At 46.9% G+C, this 21,147-nt stretch overlaps 1 protein-coding gene across 4 annotated transcripts in view; it reads right to left on the bottom strand.

Annotated features, from left to right (window-relative positions):
- Positions 1-1,324: 1,324 nt before the first annotated feature.
- The window catches only part of aff2 (AF4/FMR2 family, member 2), a 535,365-nt gene continuing 515,542 nt past the window's right edge, over positions 1,325-21,147 (bottom strand). For all 4 annotated transcript variants that reach the window (XM_072595595.1, XM_072595594.1, XM_072595593.1 and 1 more), the window contains 2 exons: positions 15,943-16,166; positions 1,325-8,404 (listed from right to left, as the gene is read on the bottom strand). In XM_072595595.1, the coding sequence (XP_072451696.1) occupies positions 8,283-8,404; positions 15,943-16,166 (346 nt within the window). In that variant the 3' untranslated portion in view covers positions 1,325-8,282. The remainder of the gene's footprint in view (positions 8,405-15,942; positions 16,167-21,147) is intronic.

The raw sequence follows: 21,147 nt of genomic DNA on the forward strand, positions 1-21,147 counted from the left end.
CACCTAGCCTGCGCAACTCTTGAAACTATGGGGCAATATAGTGTGGCCAATCCATCTAACCTGCACATTCAAGGACTATGGGAGGAAACTGGAGACCTGGAGAAAACCCACGCAGACACGGAGAGAATGTGTAAACCCCACAGAGACACTTGGCAAGGGTGGAATTGAACCCAGGCTGCTGCGCTGTGAGGGAGCAGTGCTAACCACTGAGCCACCGTGCTGCCATCAGCATTGGTACCTGATATGTACCAGCCTCTAAGAGCCATCATTGCACATCTACAATCCATTTACAAGATGCTTCAGCACTTAAAGTCACACAGCATAGAAACAGACCCCTCAGTTTAACCAGTCTACGCTGAGCATGCTCTCCAATTAAACAAGTTCCACCTGCCTATGTTTGGCCCATATCCCTCCAAACCTTTCCTATTCATGAACTTGTCCAAATAGGTTTTAGACGTTGTAACTATACTTATATCTTGGTGGGAGCCGGGTACAGTAGCAGAGATAACTGAAGATGAGGTAGTACAGAGAAGATGGTGGCACGTGCACTGGCAAAGTGGAGGTCATTGACCTTTTTCCTTCAGTGCTGGGCACTCCTCCAGATGGTTGAGACTGCTATAAACTGCCTAGTAACCTCCAAGCAAGTGGCATGGTCCAGAGTCATAGTGTCCAATGGTGGTTTTTGGGGTAAGAGGGAGTCCTGCACCACTCCTGGTCTACAAAGCAATGTGCTAATCTCCCTCTGACCACCATGTCTGGGGCAAATATCAGGAACCACACAGGCAGGCCTAGACTGGCAGTGCTTGCCTGGGTACACAACAGGCTTTTAAAGATGCAAGTAAAGCCGATAAATTTTGAGTTATCTCTTGAAAGAGCGGTTTGTGGTAAAATAAGAACAGAACTGGGTTTGAGGGACAAATTAGGGATAGAGAAATGTCACCCTCTTTGTTTCAGTGTCCATTTTCCTTAAATTTAACTCATGTGAAGTGCATTTGGAGGACAGAATCCCTACAGTGTAGAATCAGGCCATTTGGCCCGTCGAGTCCACACTGACTCTGTTGTGTACCCAGGCAAGCACTGCCAGTCTAGGCCTGCCTGTGTGGCTTCTGATATTTGCCCCAGACATGGTGGTCAGAGGGAGATTAGCACATTGCTTTGTAGACCAGGAGTGGTGCAGGACCCCCTCTTACCCCAAGAACGCTATGACTCTGGAGGTTACTAGCCAGTTTATAGCAGTCTCAACCATCTGGAGGAGTGCCCAGCACTGAAAGAAGAAGGTCAATGACCTCCACTTTGCCAGTGCACGTGCCACCATTTTCTCTGTACTGCCTCATCTTCAGTTCATCTCTGGACTGTACCCATCTCCCACCAAGATATAAGTACTGTTACATTTAAAAAAAACAGTTCACCCAGAACTCCCATACCCAATCCACCTAACCTACACACCTTTGGTCTGTGAAAGGAAATTGGAGCATGAGGAAACCCATGCAGACACAGGGAGAATGGGCCTCCACACCGACAGCTTTCCAAAGGTGGAATTGAACCCAGGTTGCTGGTACTGTAAGGCAGCAGTGCTAACCACTGAGCCACCATGCCACCCAATGACTTCAGGGTTACAGAACTGTTATTGTGCAGAAGGAGACTATTTAACCTGGCATGATGCACTGTTCTAACACCTCATGCTAATTTCCCGTCTTTTTACCCCATACCCCTGCAAACCATTTCTATCCAAATAATCACTCAATGCTCTCTTGAATGTCAGGGTGCCATATCAATGAAAGTTGTTTTAGTCTGATAATTCTGGTGTGAATAATTCTTTCAATGCTGTTTATGGTGATGAAAAGATTAGTTTGTGCTTGCTTTGACTGAATGCTTTGACATCAATAAACTTTGAAGCTACAGTTTGTATCTCTGTTGTGTGCATACCAATTCTTATCCAATTTTAAATCCGCACGGCTGATATGAGTGTAAATAAAATCTGAACATATTTTATACATGCATTTTCGAAGGAGTGTTAGCAGCAAAAGTGATTTAAGATTAAGCTTTCAATGTTGTAAAACAACTTTCATGTATGCGGCACCAAGAATGTAGCAAAACATCTCAAGAGTATTCAGCCCTTTGGACCAGATTCAAATGATGGTTAGTGTGACCTTTAAAGGGATTGCTGAAAACTGTATCAAGGTGTTTAAGTTTTAGGAAGCTGATCAAAGTAAAAAGGGATATTTAAAATATAAAAGGGATTGAAGGCCAGCCTAGGGGGTAAGGTAATTGCTTTACCAGAGCCGTAGAATGGAGGAAGTAGGGCAGTCCGCAGTTAATTAATGTCAGAACAGCAGAGAAGAGGCATACAGATAGATCTATCAACAAGAGCTTTGAGAGATGAAGAACCAAAGAAATTCAGTGTGACTGTGGTGATCATTGTGCAGAAAGTTGTGTGAAAATTATAATCAAATAAAGTGTGGCATAATGGATAAAGAATTAATGTTTCATAATTCTGGGATACAATATGGACAAATTAGCTCTGTATGAGATGCCATCTATGCTGGATAGAGAGCATTGGACAAGTTGAGTACAAAGGTGACAAAAGGTCACAAATGAAAGGATCCCTGGCTGTGAACTGGAGATAAAGAGCAGCAATATTTTGGAGCTAGAAGGAAAGTCTTCTGGGTGTGGGACCCCACTCTTACAGGACACTGAGGTTCACATTTTCTCTTGAGATTCAGTGTGTAAAGGGACAGGGTGTGGACCTGAGGGTTGGGGGTATAGAGCTGAAGAATGTGACTTTGGTTCTGTCGATGTGGAGCTGCAGATGGTTCTGTTTCATTTCAACCTGGTAACCAGACAGGCTGCCAAACTGCATGGTAAAGATTATGAAGCCAAGGTGGGGTGAGGTAGGCAAATGTCATGGGTATATATGTGGAGACTGACCTTTGTTCATAGATAATGCTCATGAAACATCTTAATCCAGAGAGTAGTGGGAATGTGGAACTCATTAATGTAAGGAGTAATACAGATGAATTGCATTTAATGTGAAGATACATAAATACAAGGGAGGAAAGAAGAGAAGATAATGCTGATAGAGTTTAATGAAAGTGTTTAGCACTAACACTGGCATGGACTCATTGAATCAAATGGTCTCTTTCTATGCTGGCAATTCCATTTTTTAAAAATCCATTCACAGGATGTGGGCAGCATTTATTGCCCATCTCTAATTACCCAGAGAGCAGTTAAGAGTCAAATCACACGGCTGTGAGTCTAGAATCACATGTAGGCCAGACCAGATATGGCTGGCAAATGTTTTCCCCAAACAATATTAGTGAACCAGATGGGTTTTTCCAACAATTGACAATGGTTTTATGGTCATCATTTGACGCTTAATTCCAGGTTCTTTATTGAATTCAAATCCCACCATCTGCCATGGAAGTGAATTGGACTGAGGTCCCCAGAACGTTAGTTGAGATTCTGGATTATTGGTTCAGTGATGATACTATTAGGCTATGCCTCCTCTAAGTCAAAGACATTCATGTTGCAGCTATGTAATATCAAGATGGGAAATAGGAGGCGGCTAAGGGGAATACACGCAATAACATTTGGAACAAAGGAGCAGTTGGCAACGTTTGTGGCAACTAGGTCTATCAGTGACAATGAGTTTAGGGAACAACAAAGGAGAGGTGGGTGAGTGCCATCAAGAAAGCATTGGAAATACCATGTAATAAAGTCATTTATGTCTGCACATTCTCACTTATTATTCCCCTTGTTAACATATAATCAGTCAATAGCATGTGTGAGTCACTTCAGAGTGCCATAACATTAGCGTGGAGTGTTTGTAATAGCTCTCCTATGCTATTCCAATGTTGTCTTCATTACATCAAGCTCTTGCATTGTATTTGCTTCATTACAATTAAATGTAACTTTTAAATACATTAAAATTGGATTTGGTGATGACACTTAAAAAAAACAAAGCAGAAGCTATTAGGCCTTTACAATGGTGATATCCCTTTGCAATGACGAGTCTCTCATGCCCTGCAGTTAAAGTATCCGCTGGATAGCTCTTCGTCAGAGCCAGAATGCAATTTGTAGCAAGGTCTTCCTGCTAGCTAGTTAATGGCTGAAACACAGGCAGTGATAAACAATGAGTGTGAACATATGAACACAAAGTTTGCTTCAGCAATCAGGAGAAATTCCTAAAATATTTTTCTGAAAGGCTTTTGGTGAGAAAGTGTTACTGTAATAGCTGGGGAGGATATAGGATAAAGATGCACTGTCTAAAAGGTCTACCTGATGGTCCATTTTCATCCTTCTTCTCACACCTTAGCAACATTAACAGAACAGCTCGGGCTATTATTAATCCACTACTTAGTGCGATTAATAAACTCAGGCCCTCAGTTTCTGCTTTACTGTCAAGACCTATCTAACTCTGCCCTATTTAAATAGAAGAGAGCATAAATCTTCCTTGGTCCAATTAAAGGCCAGTAAAGAAAGTTCTGAAGCAGGCTGTTGAACAATTTATTATTTGTGTGACTGGGCACATAGGAGGCCATTTTGCCCTTCATTTCCCTGCCAGCTCTTTGAAAGAGCTATCAAATTCGTCCCAGTCTGTTCCTCTTTCCCTGTTGCATTATAAATCTTTCCCTATTAAATATATATTCACAACACGTGAACTGGATCTTTATATCTCAGTCATTAAGCTTTAGACAATAGCTCCAACAGGTGCGCTCCCTCAGGCTCTGAGGGAAGGAGCTGAGCTTGGTCACTGTGTAACCATCTGACATTCAGAAGTGATTGAAACAGACTGGGAGCATTTCACATCAGTAAAATGAATACTGTTTTATTTCCTCTCAACCTATTCATCGACATGAAAATAAGTCCTGCTGAAAAAAAGGCAAATTTTGTCAAAGCTTTGCACTCATCAGGACAATTCACAAGAAATCCTGCTCAGAGCAGAGTGGTGATTGGTTGGCAAGTGGATTCTGATTGGTAGAGGTAGCATCATGGAGAATGCAATTAGCTAAATATAAGGTATGGACCGTTCCCAACCAGACCACTCCTGCAAAACACTGTATGCACCATTAGATGGAATTTTATAATTGGGCAACATTTGCTGGACAATCCTGAGTGTGCAATGAATTATTCTAACAATGGGATTGTCAGCCAAGCTCACAGTACTTGTGAGTACGAGAAGCTATACAGTTTCTTAACACAAAATCTTGTTCTTCACAGACAGAAAGAATATGCACACACATTCCACCTCCTTCGAATTGACAAAATAGGTGATAGCCATTCCTTAGTTAATATCTCAGGGCAAGCCTTGACAAATCTGCGTGGCTTAAAATTTAGGCAAAGCTTGGCAGTTAAGTGTCAGTCTTCATTTAACTCATGCATTCTCCATGGCATACCTTAACAATCAGAGTCTGTTTGCTAGCGATCAGCACTGTCCTCTCCTAAACGTTGGCTTTCCCCTCCAATTGCTATTCTCATGAATTGCCCTGACAAGAGCAAAACGAATAGCTTGGACTTTTATCAACAATACTCAGGTTCCATATCATCAAAGGTATAAAAATACATTAGATTTGCCCTTTCCATGTCAGAGGAGGCTCACAATGCGGAAACAAATGATTGCTTGATGAGTGGGAATGGCAACGAGGTTTCCTGCAGATTAGAAAATGTGCTCTTGTGAAATAAATGGGATCTTGGGGATGTAGGGGTCTCAATTACCAGATGGAGAGATGAACAGGGCCCCCTGCTGCCCATTTTCAGGGAGGCATACTTATCACAAGCCAATTAGGCAGTACTGGGAATGGAATTAGAGGCTAGAAACTCTTGTGCTTGGCTGTGCAGGACAGGAAGGCATGGCTGTTGCCATGGGAATATAGCCCCAATACTGTGGAGTGACCCAACCCTTCGGAACGTGATAAGGTGCGGCCTACTGGAAGGTGATTCAATAGCAAGAGGTAGGGGTGATGCCATACCCCTCCCCCTCACCCCCACCTCCCCTCCTCCTTGATTTCCAGTCCCTTGCTCGGACAGCAAGAGCCTTTAATCACGGGACTGACCCCCTCCCCAAGGGAGATGACCATTTGCCTGCCGTTGAGTTAATATGGGCAGCAGTAGGATGTCGTGTTAAATCAGCCGTTAACTTCCCATCCAAAGGCCTCAGTGGATGGCAGACTGACCATGGGCTTTGAAGCTAACCCTGGTGGATTGGAAAGGCAGTGGTTCCAATATGCCACCACCCTGACGAATTAAAAGCCTTTCCCACTTCCAAGCTCACCCCTAGCAACAGCAGTAGACTCTGCCCAGGGTCTTTTGAAAACAGCAATCCTGTCTGGGGACTGATCACACCTGTTACTTTGAGGCTTGCCCATGGATGTGACTGTAGGCTCCACAGTTTATGAAACAGAAACAATCTCAGACTCAACTTAGCTGTGCTTTCAAAAGGTAATAAGGCACAGACAGCCTTTGTAACCAAATCATATTGATTTCTGCATTTGTAAGATGTACATCATACCAAAGCATCTAGCATGAGTTTGCCTTTTAAAATCTTGTTGCATCGTATTTCGGTTCTGAAGCTAAACCGATATTGACGTAATGGACGGTACATTAATGATAATTGCAACTTTTACCAGACACACTCTCAGGAATGCTTTAAGGGCAACTTTAAGGACTCTTCATCAAACAAACTGCATGTTATGTTTCCACCAAAAATTGCCTCCAGCTGACTCCATAAAAACCTTAGATGAGATTCCCATTAGGTGAAGAGGGTTCCTTATGTCTTCTCTCTCAGTTATTTTAAGTTATGATTCATTTTGATGGAAGTTGGCATCAGGGATTCCTGAAGAAGGGCTTATGCCCGAAACGTCGATTCTCCTGTTCCTTGGATGCTGCGCTTTTCCAGCAACACATTTTCATCAGGGATCTGTGTCAGGTTTGAGCAGTCTGTAGCATTCTGGGAGAAGACCTTGATCTCTGCATACCAGCACTTGATGTCTCCTTCTGTTTTTTCTCTCTCTCTCCACTATTTAAGATTAGTTGTCAACCCACGTTTTTCAAACAGGCTAACTTCTCGCTCCCACTAATAATAAGATTGAGGAAGAACAAATGCCTGCTTTAGAAAGCGCTTGCAATCCCAAAGTCCTTTCTTCTAACCCTCTCATCCGTCGTAAGTTAAAGCTTCAATCGTTGAACCTCCTTCATTGTTTCTATCTATGAACCAACAATTCACAAACAGCTAGCCATCACCTTTTTGTACAGGGACAGTTCTCTTTTTCTGGATTTAGTTGCGGATGGACATGTTGCATTTGGTCGTCAAGGAACGATCGCAAGACTATGAATGAAAGATGGATCTTCTGGAATGGAAAAGATAAGAGACTTGGATATTTCCGATGGTTTTGTCGTGTAAATTCAGAAGATTGACCATCGCTTTTGAGGGTAAGATAGTCTCAGAGTTTGAGTCTTCCCTAATAAATGCAGAGGCCATGAGCATGGATTTTTTTCTTCACACACCAACTAGGTGTCAGGACTTACATCCTAATAAATATTCTCAAAAAAAAGTGCTTGTGATCACAAATCTCTAAGGCATACCATACAACATGTAAGATGATGAGTTTCCACTCCACGGAAAACACGGACAGAGTACTTCAATTTAATGCACAATTTTCCATTTCTACCTGTGTAGGTTTACTTTCAGATTCAAAAAGAGGGTATAAAATACAGAGTCAAATGACTCCACCACATGTCAGACTCTCAGTTTTGACCTTATGCCTCAGTCTGACCCCTTCAGCAGTCTGTCATGAAGTAGCACGTTCCTCATGTGGTCTATGAGAGAACGCAACAATGAATTCTTCAGGAGCAATTCCTCCTGCGGGTTATCCATCAGGGACTCAACATACTCACTTTCCTCTCAGGCATTTCATTTTATTTCTCTCAGGCACTCTTTGTCTCCATCTCGAACATGGTCCTAGTTAGACTGGGCCTGCAGGCAGGAAGGTGGTGAAATGCCTCAGGGATTGGTTGTTCCAAAGACCAAAGAGGTCAGTGACATCCCATGGAAACAGACGAGCACAAAACGGCGCTTTTGCTTTTGCAGTACTACGTACAGGTCCCTCTTGTGGGATGAGCATCAACTGGCTCCAATCACATCGTCACGAGTCTTAAGGATGGCTGGAAGAGGGCCCGACGTCGGTGACTCAATTTGGAGCTGCGGAGCGGCAAGGGGTTCCACCAGTCATGGTCCTGGCAGAGGTAGAGACAGAAATGCAGAAAAGGAGTGCACAGCACAGTCACTATAATAAATGAGCTTCGACCCTCAGCCAATGCAGTCCCTGTCGAGTGTACCGAACCAAGGTAGTCATGTTGCTGTGCTGTGTTAACGGTCCCATCAGTGTGTCCAGCTCATGAAAAAACTCTGCAGGGAAGGAAAATGCGAAACACTTTACTACATATTTAGAGCAAACTGCAATTCAAAATGATGCTGTGATATGCCAGTAATGTAATATTATTTTACCATTGTTACATCTTCCTTTCATTAGCTTGTAAGCTGCTTTATTTTAAAATCCTTCCCTAAGACACATCATGTTTACACTTTGAGATTATCTTTGATATTGCTCTTTCCAACTGATTTGCAATTATCTGCATCTAATGAAATACATTCAATCGATATGATCCCTTGTTAATTCTCAGAGCAGAAGTACATATCGTTCAGCCTTAACTACTGTGCAAACAACATCACTCATCTATAATATGCCTTGATAGAAAACCTCTTAACTTTAAACTTTTAATTAAATATCACAAACAACCGTTCAAGTGCTTTACATGATCCAGCATAATTTAGTTGGAATTCATTTTTATTTTAATGAGATTTAATATCCCATTTCACTTGCTGAGCTGGGAATGTGATAATTCACAGAAACAGAATTTATTTGACCTGTTGGAAGCAGAATTGAAAAGGGAAATTAGAAAAACCGAAAGAACTACAGATGCTGTATATCAGAAACAAAAACAGAAGTTGTTGGAAAAGCTCAGCACCTCTGAAGAGAAATTAAAGTTACCATTCTGAAGAAGGGTCACTGGACCCGAAACGCTAACTTCGATTCAGCTCCACAGATGTTGCCAGACCTGCTGAGTTTTTTGAGCAATTTCTGCTTTCCTAAGAGAAATTATACCTGTGGCATCTAATCAGTTCAGGAGAAATATTGAGAGGATTACATCTGTGTGCAGGTATAATATTACAAATTTTAAGGTTAAGTTGGGTGGCATGGTGGCTCAGTGGCTAGCATTGCTGTTTCACAGCGCCAGGGACACAGCTTTGATTCCTGTCTCATGCGACTGTCTGTATATTCTCACGTGTGTGCGTGGGTTTCCTCTGGTTTCCTCCCACAATCCAAAGATGTGCAAGTCGGATGAATTGGCCACGCTAAATTGCCCATAGTGTTAGGTGCATTAGGAGAAAGTGAGGACTGCAGATGCTGGAGATCAGAGCTGAAAATGTGTTGCTGGAAAAGCAGGTCAGGCAGCATCCAGGGAGCAGGAGAATCGACGTTTCGGGCTTGAGCTCTTCTTCAGGAATGAGGAAGGTGTGCCAAGCAGGCTAAGATAAAAGGTACGGAGGTGGGACTTGGGGGAGGGGCATTGGGAATGCGATAGGTGGAGGGAGGTCAAGGTGAGGGTGATAGGCCGGAGTCGGGGTGGGGGCAGAGAGGTCAGGAAGAAGATTGCAGGTTAGGAAGGTGGTGCTGAGTTCGAGGGTTGGGACTGAGACAAGGTGGGGGGAGGGGAAATGAGGAAACTGGAGAAATCTGAGTTCATCCCTTGTGGTTGGAGGGTTCCTAGGCGGAAGATGAGACGCTCTTCCTCCAGCCGTCGTGTTACTATGGTCTGGCGAGGGAGGAGTCCAAGGACCTGCATGTTCTTGGTGGAGTGGGAGGGGGAGTTGAAGTGTTGAGCCACGGGATGGTTGGGTTGGTAGGTCCGGGTGTCCCAGAGGTGTTCTCTGAAACATTCCACAAGTAGGCGGCCTGTCTCCCCAATGTAGAGGAGGCCACCATTTTGATGCTCTCCACCGCATACGTGATCGACGATGCTCTCCACTGCATCTCCTCGACTCTCCAATCCTCCGCCCTTGAGCCCCGCCCCTCCAATTGCCACCAGGACAGAACCTCACTGGTCCTCAGCTACCACCCCACCAACCTCCATATACATTGTATCATCTGTTGTCATTTCCGCCACCTCCAAACGGACCCCACTACGAGGGATGTATTTCCCTCCCCTCCCCTATTAGCGTTCCGAAAAGACCCCTCCCTCCGTGACCTCCCTCGTCAGGTCCACACCGCCCACCAACCCAACCTCCACTCACGGCACCTTCCCCTGCAACCGCAAGAAATGCAAAACTTGCGCACACACCTCCCCCCTTAATCCCTCCAAGGCCCCAAGGGATCCTTCCGTATCTGCCACAAATTCACCTGCACCTCCACACACATCATTTACTGCATCCACTGCACCCGATGCGGTCTCCTCTATATTAGGGAGACAGGCCGCCTACTTGCGGAACGTTTCATAGAACACCTCTGGGACACCCGCACCAACCAACCCAACCACCCCGTGGCTCAACACTTCAACTCCCCCTCCCACTCCACCAAGGACATGCAGGTCCTTGGACTCCTCCATTGCCAGACCATAGCAACACGACGGCTGGAGGAAGAGCGTCTCATCTTCCGCCTAGAAACCCTCGAACCACAAGGGATGAACTCAGATTTCTCCAGTTTCCTCATTTCCCCTCCCCCCACCTTGTCTCAGTCCCAATCCTCGAACTCAGCAACGCCTTCCTAACCTGCAATCTTCTTCTTGATCTCTCTGCCCCCACACTCACTCCGGCCTATCACCCTCACCTTAACCTCCTTCCACCTATCACATTTCTAACGCCCCTCCCCCAAGTCCCTCCTCCCTACCTTTTACCTTAGCCTGCTTGGCACACTTTCCTCATTCCTGAAGAAGGGCTCATGCCTAAAACGCGATTCTCCTGGTCCTTGGATGCTGCCTGACCTGCTGCGCTTTTCCAGCACCACATTTTCAGCTCTGTTAGTTGCATTAGTCAGGGGTAAAATAGAGGGTAGGGGAATGGGTCTGGTTGGGTTATTCTTTGGAGGGTCAGTGTGGACCTGTTGGGCCAAAGGGTCTGTTTCCATATTGTACGGAATCTAATCTAAGGGGAAAGTGAGGACTGCAGATGCTGGAGATCAGAGCTTAAAAATGTGCTGCTGGAAAAGCGCAGCAGATCAGGCAGCATCAAAAGAACAGGAGAATCGACGTTTCGGGCATAAGCCCTTCTTCAGGAATCTAATCTAAAACAAGTAATATATTTTACAGCAAAAATGCTTTCTGTTTAGAAAATGAGAATTTACATTTTGCTTTTTTTTCGAATCTTTACATTTTAAATTACAAAGATGCAAAGACAAACTTTACATGAAGATTAAAACTAGATAAGGAAGACAGTTACCTTCATGTTATCTTTGACCCCATGTCAAATTTCTGACAGCAGAGTTGCATCATCATCAAAGACTGCCCACCTCCAAAAAACATGATCTCTACCTCAACTCCCCTCTTGCTGAGAACTTCATTCATGCCTTTGTTAGCTCCTGACTGCTCCAATTGACAAGCCACTAACATTCTACTCTCTGTAACATGATGCCATCTGAAAGTCTGCTATGAAATCCGATTTGATTTTGCTTTGAATGTCTCCCATTCCTTGATTCTTCCACTAGAGGAAGTCAATCCTCTGCCGCTGCCCTCACAAATCCGTTAATATAATAAAAGCTAAAATAAAGCAAAGAACTGAAAATGCTGAAAAACTGAAATGAAAACTGAAATTCCTGGAGAAACTCATCAGACCTGGCAGCAATCAAAGAACAAAGAACAAAGAAAATTCCAGCACAGGAACAGGCCCTTCGGCCCCCCCAAGCCTGCGCCAATCCAGATCCTCTATCTAAACCCATTATCTATTTTCTAAGGTTCTGTATCCCTCTGCTCCCTGCCCATTCATGTACCTGTCTTGATACATCTTCAATGATGCTATCGTGCTTGCCTCTAATACTTCCGCTGGCAATGTGTTCCAGAACCCCACCACATTTAGCGTAAAGAACTTTCCACTCATATCACCCTTAAATCTTTCCCCTCTCACATTGAACTTGTGACCCCTAGTAATCGAGTCCCCCATTCTGGGAAAAAGCTTCTTGCTATCCATCCTTTCTATACTCCTCATGATTTTGTAGACCTCAATCAGGTCCCCCCTCAACCTCCTTCTTTCTAATGAAAAGAATTCTAATCTACTCAACCTCTCTTTGCAACTAGTGCCCTCCATATCAGGCAATATCCTGGTGAACCTCCTCTGCACCCTCTCCAAAGCATCCCCATCCTTTTGGTAACATGGTGACTAGAACTGTATGGAGTATTGCAAATGTGGCTGAACTAATGTCTTATACAACTGTAACATGACCTGCCAACTCTTGTACTCAGTACCCTGTCTGATGAAGGAAAGCATGCCATATGCCTTCTTGACCTATCGACCTGCATTGTCAACTTCAGGCTACAATGGACCTGAACACCCAGATCTCTCTGTACATCAATTTTCCCCAGGACTTTTCCGTCTACTGTATAATTTGCTCTTGAATTGGATCTTCCAAAATGCATCATCTTGCATTTGCCCAGATTGCTATTTCTCTGCCCAATCTCTCCAATCTATCTATATTCTGCTGTATTCTCTGACAGTCCCTTTCAATATCTGCTACTCCACCAATCTTAGTATTATCTGCAAACTTGCTAATCAGACCACCTATACCTTCCTCCAAATCATATATATATATAATATCACCAACAACAGTGGTCCCAGCACAAATCCCTGTGGCACACCACCGGTCACAGGTCTCCATTTTGACAAATTCCCTTCTTTTACTACTCTCTGTCTCCTGTTACCCAGCCAGTTCTCTATGCATCTAGTTAGTATACCGTGGACTCTATGTGACTTCAGTTTCTCCATCAGCAGACCATGGGGAATATTATCAAACACCTTACTGAAATCCATGTTTCTGACATCTACAGCCCTTCCCCATCTGTCAACTTTGTAACTTCCTCAAAGAATTCTATTAAGTTGGTGGACATGACCTTCCCTGCACAAAACCATGTTGCCTATCACTGATAAGCTATTTTCTTCCAAATGTAAATTGATCCTGTCCCTCAGTATCTTCTCTAGCAGCTGACTTACCACTGACATCAGGCTCACTGGTCTATAATTACCTGGATTATCTTTGTTACTCTTCGTAAACAAGGGCACAACATGAGCAATTCTTCAGTCCTCCAGGACCTCACCCATGTTCAAGGATGCGGCAAAGATATCTTTTAAGGCCCCAGCTTTTTTTTTTTCTGGCTTCCCTCACTAACCTGGGATAGATCCCATCTGGACCTGGGGACTTGTCCATCTTAATGCATTTTAGAATACCCAACACTTCCTCCCTCCTTATGCTGACTTGACCTACAGTAAGTAAACATCTATCCCTAAGCTCAAGATCCGTCATGTCCCTCTCCTTGGTGAATACCAATGCAAAGTACTCGTTAAGAATCTCACCCCATTTTCTCTGACTTCACACATTACGTTCCTCCTTTGTCCTTGAGGGGGCCAACCCTTTCTCTAGTTACCCTCTTGCTCCACATATACTAATTAAAGTCTTTGGGATTTTCCTTAACCCTATTTGCTAAAGATATCTCATGACCTCTTTTAGCACTCTTAATTCCTCATTTCAGATTGGTCCTACGTTCTCGATATTCTTCCAAAGCTTCATCTGTCTTCAGGCACCTAGATCTTATGAATGCTTCCTTTTTTCTCTTAGCTAGTCTCACAATTTCACCTGTCATCCATGGTTCCCTAATCTTGCCATTTCTATCCCCTATTTTCACAGGAACATGACTCGTATGGAGTCAGCTATTACGAGGGGGCATAGCTTTAAATTAAGGGGTGGTAGGTATAGGACAGATGTTAGGGGTAGATTCTTTACTCAGCGAGTCATGAGTTCATGGAATGCCCTGCCAGTAGCAGTGGTGGACTCTCCCTTTTTATGGGCATTTAAACGGGCATTGGATAGGCATATGGAGGATAGTGGGCTAGTGTAGGTTAGGTGGGCTTGGATCGGCGCAACATCGAGGGCCAAAGGGCCTGTACTGCGCTGTATTTCTCAATGTTTCTATGTTTCTACTGCACTCTAACAAACCACTCTTAAAAAGCCTCCCACATTGCAAATGTGCATTTACCCTCAAACAGCTGCTCCCAATCTACATCCCCCAGCTCCTTCCGAATTTTGGTTTCGTTAGCTTTCCCCTAATTTAGCACTCTTCCTTTAGGACCACTCTTGTCTTTGACCATGAGTATTCTAAAATTTACAGAATTGTGATCACTATTCCCAAAATAATCCCCTACTGAAACTTTAACCACCTGGCCGGGCTCATTCCCCGACACCAGGTCCAGCACAGCCCCTTCCCAAGTTGGACTATTTACATACTGCTCAATAAAACCCTCCTGGATACTCCTTACAAATTCTGCTCCATCCAGACCTCTAGCACTAAGTGAATCCCAGTCAATGTTGGGAAAATTAAAATCTCCTATCACCACTACCCTATTGCTCCTATATCTTTCCATAATCCATTTACATATTTGTTCCTTTATCTTACGCTCGCTGATGGGAGGCCTGCAGTCAAGCCCAACATTGTTACCGCAACCTTCCCATTTCTGAGCTCTGTCCATATTGCCTCACTGCTCAAGTCCTTCATAGTGCCTTCCTTCAGCACAGCTGTGATATTCTCTCTGACCAGCAATACAACTCCTCTACCCTTTTTACCTCCCTCTCTATCCTGCCTGAAGCATAGATATCCTGGGATATTTAGTTGCCAATCATACCTTTCCCTCAACCAAGTCTCAGTAATAGCAATAAAATCATACTCCCAGGGACTAATCCAAGCCTTAAGGTCGTCTGCCTTAGCTACTACACATCTTGTATTAAAACAAAAGCATCTCAGACCACCAGTCCCTTTGCGTTCATCATCTGCCTACTCTTCCCCTTAGTTATGCTGACTTCATTATCTAGTTCCTTACAGGCTTTAGTTACTACCTCCTTACAGTCCATTAACAACCTCATTTGGTTCCCATCTCCCAGCCACATTAGTTTAAAACTTCCCCAACGGCGTTAGCAAAAGTGCCCCCAAGGGCATTTGTGGAGAGAAAAAACAGAGTTAATGTTGAGACCAGTGACCTTACTTCTGAGGAAGGGTCACTGGCCTCAAAATGTTAACTTGGTTTCTCTCTTCGCAAATCTTGCCAAATCTGCCGAGTTTCTCCAGCAATTTCAGTTCTTATTTAACATTTTAAACGACTCGATCTGGTGGCATCTCCATCTTCGAAAAATGCTTACACAACTAACTTTCATAATTGGACGCTCTCATTCCTCTTATCAGTCTGAAGAATCTGCATTGATATAATATATATATAATCCTTACAGTGTGGGAACAGGTCATTTAGCCCATTGAATCCAAACAGACCCACCAAAGACCCACCAAACTACACCCACCCCCTTCCCCACCCTATTCCTGTAACCCTGCATTTCCCATGGCTAACTCCCCTAGCCTGCACATCCCTGAACATCATGGGCAATTTAGCATGGCCAACCTGCACATCTTTGGATTGTGGGAGGAAACCCACGCAGACATGGGGAGAATGTACAAACTCCACACAGACAGTCACCAGATGGTGGAACTGAACCCATGTCCCTGCTGCTGTGAGGTAGCAGTCATAACCATTGAGCCACTGTGCTGCCCTGAGGCACTTACTGAGAAACACTGCCAAATCTTAACACAGCACATCACAGCAAGGAACACGTGCATTCCTTCAGCTCATGAAATGACTCTGACCTTTGTTCTCTCTGCCCAGCTTGTCAGCCGTGTCCCAGTGTTCATAACTCCTGAGGATGTTGTTGGTGATGTTGACGTGACTGGCAGCCATGTGGTGGATACGCTGTGGAATGCTGATGGTCGCTGAGGGTGATGAGCCAGAGGTGCTTGTGCTACTCCCGTGAGACCCAACTGAGCTGACGGGAGACGGGCTGGGAGATAAAGGGGAGGCTGTTCCTGTGGTTCTGCAGGACGAGAAGCAGAAACGATATCACTGTCTGAGCTTACCACTTAGCTTTTATTTTCTACTCAGCAGGTGGATTGCACTCGCAAGGCCTACACACAGATAGAGGCACTCCTACACACACACACACACACGATTCCCGGAGTATTGACCCAGTGACACTGAAAGAACGATGACACAATTCTGAGTTAATCAGTTGGAAAGAAAGCTGGTGCTAGAACGTGCCTGATGCCCCAGTCCCTCGAGGGGAGAGATCTTATAGGCTCCTGAAAAGGTATTTTTGCTTTTTATCTTCTATTATTCATTCATTCACAGGATAAGGGAGTTGCTGGGCAGGCCAACATTTATTGCCCATCCCCCGTTACCCAGAGAGTAGTCAAGAGTCAACCACATCGCTGTGGGCCTGGAGTCACCTATAGGCCACACTGGGTAAGGAAAGCTGTTTACTTTCCTAAAGGTGTGAGGGAACCAGATGGAAATTTCTGATAACAGCTTCATGGTCCATCAATACATTTTTAACGCCAAACCTTTTTTCATTAAATTCAAATTCCCCTATCTGCCATGGCGTCATGCAAACCGAGGTCCCCAAAATGTGACCTGGGTCTCTGGATTAATGGTCCATGTGAGTGACAGTGTTTGATTTGAGACATATAATTGGTACAGCCTCCACCCACATCATTTTTTCTGAAGGGTTTGAACTGCCTTTATTATGAGAAATTGTTGCAGTTTTTGGTCATGGTTCCAGTTAGCTGCCATTGGTAATGACTCTTTTTAAGTAGACCTTGTTGACTGCTTGCTGTCATGAAACTGCATACAGTGGAACCTCGATTATCCGAATACCAATTATCTGAAAGTCAGATTATCTGAAGGAGATCTCGAGGTCCTGATAGAAACATTACATCAAAGATGTGTTTCCAACAGTGATCACGTCGTTTGTTTACAGTCATTAAACAGCCACTGTCTCCAAATGATTGACCTCCTGCCCTCTCTCTCACCACACTTTCCCTGGAGTTCTAAAGAGTGTACCCTAAATCCGCTACCCCTGCCCCACCCCCCCAGACAATCTCTACAACATTGTCCTGTACAGAGCAGAGATGGAACCTGTCAAAAAGTTGCAGTAAAATGTGTGTGTGTGCGCACGTTTACGCGCACGTGCTATTTGGAGACTTACCCCACAAAGACAGCAGCAGCAGCAACAGCAGTCTTACTGTTGGTGTCCAGTCCGGACGCCCTGGAAAGGGAGTGGGAGCAGTGCTGGACGGGAATGGGGGTGAGCAGGGGCAGTGTGGACGGGAATGGGGGTGAGCAGGGGCAGTGTTGGATGGGAATGGGGGTGAGCAGGGGCAGTGTTGGACGGGATTGGGGGTGAGCAGGGGGGCAGTGCTGAACGGGAATGGGGGTGAGCAGGGGCAGTGCTGGATGGGAATGGGGGTGAGCAGGGGCAGTGTGGACAGGAATGGGGGTGAGCAGGGGCAGTGCTGGACGGGAATGGGGGTGAGCAGGGGCAGTGCTGGACGGGAATGGGGGTGAGCAGGGGGGCAGTGTTGGATGGGAATGGGGGTGAGCAGGGGCAGTGTGGATGGGAATGGGGGTGAGCAGGGGGGCAGTGCTGGACGGGAATGGGGGTGAGCAGGGGGGCAGTGTTGGATGGGAATGGGGGTGAGCAGGGGCAGTGTGGACGGGAATGGGGGTGAGCAGGGGCAGTGCTAGATGGGAATGGGGGTGAGCAGGGGGGCAGTGCTGGATGGGAATGGGGGTGAGCAGGGGGGCAGTGTTGGACGGGAATGGGGGTGAGCAGGGGCAGTGCTGGATGGGAATGGGGGTGAGCAGGGGCAGTGCTGAACGGGATTGGGGGTGAGCAGGGGGGCAGTGTTGGACGGGAATGGGGGTGAGCAGGGACAGTGCTGGATGGGAATGGGGGTGAGCAGGGGAGCAGTGTTGGATGGGAATGGGGGTGAGCAGGGGCAGTGTTGGACGGGATTGGGGGTGAGCAGGGGCAGTGTGGACGGGAATGGGGGTGAGCAGGGGCAGTGTTGGACGGGATTGGGGGTGAGCAGGGGCAGTGTTGGACGGGAATGGGGGTGAGCCGGGGCAGTGTGGACGGGAATGGGGGTGAGCAGGGGCAGTGCTGGATGGGAATGGGGGTGAGCAGGGGCAGTGTGGACGGGAATGGGGGTGAGCAGGAGCAGTGCTAGATGGGAATGGGGGTGAGCAGGGGGGCAGTGCTGGACGGGAATGGGGGTGAGCAGGGGGGCAGTGTTGGACGGGAATGGGGGTGAGCAGGGGCAGTGCTGGATGGGAATGGGGGTGAGCAGGGGGGCAGTGCTGGATGGGAATGGGGGTGAGCAGGAGCAGTGCTAGATGGGAATGGGGGTGAGCAGGGGGGCAGTGTTGGACGGGAATGGGGGTGAGCAGGGGGGCAGTGCTGGATGGGAATGGGGGTGAGCAGGGGGGCAGTGTTGGATGGGAATGGGGGTGAGCAGGGGCAGTGTTGGACGGGATTGGGGGTGAGCAGGGGCAGTGTTGGACGGGAATGGGGGTGAGCCGGGGCAGTGTGGACGGGAATGGGGGTGAGCAGGGGCAGTGTGGACGGGAATGGGGGTGAGCAGGGGCAGTGTGGATGGGAATGGGGGTGAGCAGGGGCAGTGTGGACGGGAATGGGGGTGAGCAGGGGCAGTGTGGACGGGAATGGGGGTGAGCAGGGGCAGTGCTAGATGGGAATGGGGGTGAGCAGGGGGGCAGTGTTGGACGGGAATGGGGGTGAGCAGGGGCAGTGCTGGATGGGAATGGGGGTGAGCAGGGGGGCAGTGCTGGATGGGAATGGGGGTGAGCAGGAGCAGTGCTAGATGGGAATGGGGGTGAGCAGGGGGGCAGTGTTGGACGGAAATGGGGGTGAGCAGGGGGGCAGTGCTGGATGGGAATGGGGGTGAGCAGGGGCAGTGCTGGATGGGAATGGGGGTGAGCAGGGGCAGTGCTGGATGGGAATGGGGGTGAGCAGGGGCAGTGCTGGATGGGAATGGGGGTGAGCAGGGGCAGTGTGGATGGGAATGGGGGTGAGCAGGGGCAGTGCTAGATGGGAATGGGGGTGAGCAGGGGCAGTGTTGGACAGGAATGGGGGTGAGCAGGGGCAGTGTTGGACAGGAATGGGGGTGAGCAGGGGCAGTGTTGGACGGGAATGGGGGTGAGCAGGGGCAGTGCTAGACGGGAATGGGGGTGAGCAGGGGCAGTGTTGGATGGGAATGGGGGTGAGCAGGGGCAGTGCTGGACGGGAATGGGGGTGAGCAGGGGGGCAGTGTTGGACGGGAATGGGGGTGAGCAGGGGGGCAGTGCTGGATGGGAATGGGGGTGAGCAGGGGGGCAGTGCTGGACGGGATTGGGGGTGAGCAGGGGCAGTGCTGGTCGGGATCGGGGGCGGGCGAGGGTGATGTTGGAGGGTGGGGTGTTTTTGGGGTTGGGGTTGGGGCCGGGGCGGGGGGGTCCAGGGGTTGGGGGGCGGTGTCAGGGGGCAGAGGGGATGTTGGACTGTTTGCGGGCAGGGGTGGCAGAGGTGTTGGCCGCGGGCGGTGTTGGGGGCGGGGGCTCGCGCGTTATGTGTTGCTGCAGTCTCCTGAACGGGGAGTAGACTTTAAAAACTCCGAGCCCCAGAGGAAAGGCATTTAATCGATTAACTGAATAAACGATTATCTGAACGAAATAGTGCCCGCCCAACTCATTCGGATAATTAAGGTTTCCCTGTATCTGCTGAGGTGGGGAAACTGTTGCCATATGGTCTACATTATGTGACTTCACCAACTCACTGGTTTGCACCGGTTTCAATAAACATCTGACAATCTTCTAGTGTGGGCTCTTTACACAGAACTGTAGACGCTGATTGGATAGTAGGATGATTCCATGATTTACCCTGTCACATAAGAAAATGACTCAGGGTGATGGACTGAAGTGCCAGTATAATTTATCTGCTTGAGTCTCAAATTACAGCCACCTCCAGAAATATCTAATTTGGGAGGTAGCTAGGTAGATTGGGAGGGGATTGATGGTAAAGGATGGATGTTGAAAAGTATAATCACTGAATCAAATTTGCTCAGGCAACAAGTCACGGGTTCTCTGTCCTCTATATCATGTATCCTTACACAATAACAGCTGTCCACTTTCAGGAAGGACAAGGGCAGCTGATACCTGGGAACACCAGCACCCTATAAATGTCCCTCCAAGCCACTCACCATCCTGACTTGGAAAAACGTCACCATTCCTTCAATATCCTGTAATTCCCTCCCTCGTAACATTTTGGGTACACCTACAGAACATGGACCGCAGTGGTTCAAGAAGGCAGCTCACCACCACCTTCTCAAGCTGATTAGGAATGGGCAATAAATGCTGACCCAACCAGAAAAACACACATCCTCTGAATGAATTTTTAAAAAACTTGCCAACTCTTGTGCCCTCAGGTTTGAACCCTGGTCTTTGCTGATATAGCTGATGCCAGCCCAGGGCGGTTAGAACCAGCCTTAGCAGCCCAACTTGGTGAGGCAAAATTACCTGGTTCAAACCCCTTCAATAACATGAGCCCACAATCTGGCCTGGTTCTCCCAGTGTAGTACAGGGAAAGCGTAACACTTTAAAAGACATTACCTTTCAAATGACATGTTAAACAGAGGCTACTTCTGTCCGTGATATGATTTTGAGGAATCAGAGAATCTCTATAGTGTGGAAACAGGGTATTTGGCCCATCGATCCACACTGATCCTCTGAAGAGCATCGCGTCCAGACCTACTCTCCTACCCCATCTCTGTAACCCTCTGCACTTCCATGGCTAACCCACCTAGTCTGCGCATCCCTGGACTGTGGAAGGAAACCAGAGCACCAGGGGAAGCCAACACAGACAGAGAGAGAATGTGCAAACTCCACACAGACAATTGCCCAAGACTGGAGTCAAACTTGGGTCCCTTGGGCTAACAGGCAGCAGTGCTAACCACTGAGCCACC

Source organism: Chiloscyllium punctatum, chromosome 25 (assembly GCF_047496795.1).
Source record: "Chiloscyllium punctatum isolate Juve2018m chromosome 25, sChiPun1.3, whole genome shotgun sequence".
NCBI lineage: Eukaryota > Metazoa > Chordata > Chondrichthyes > Orectolobiformes > Hemiscylliidae > Chiloscyllium > Chiloscyllium punctatum.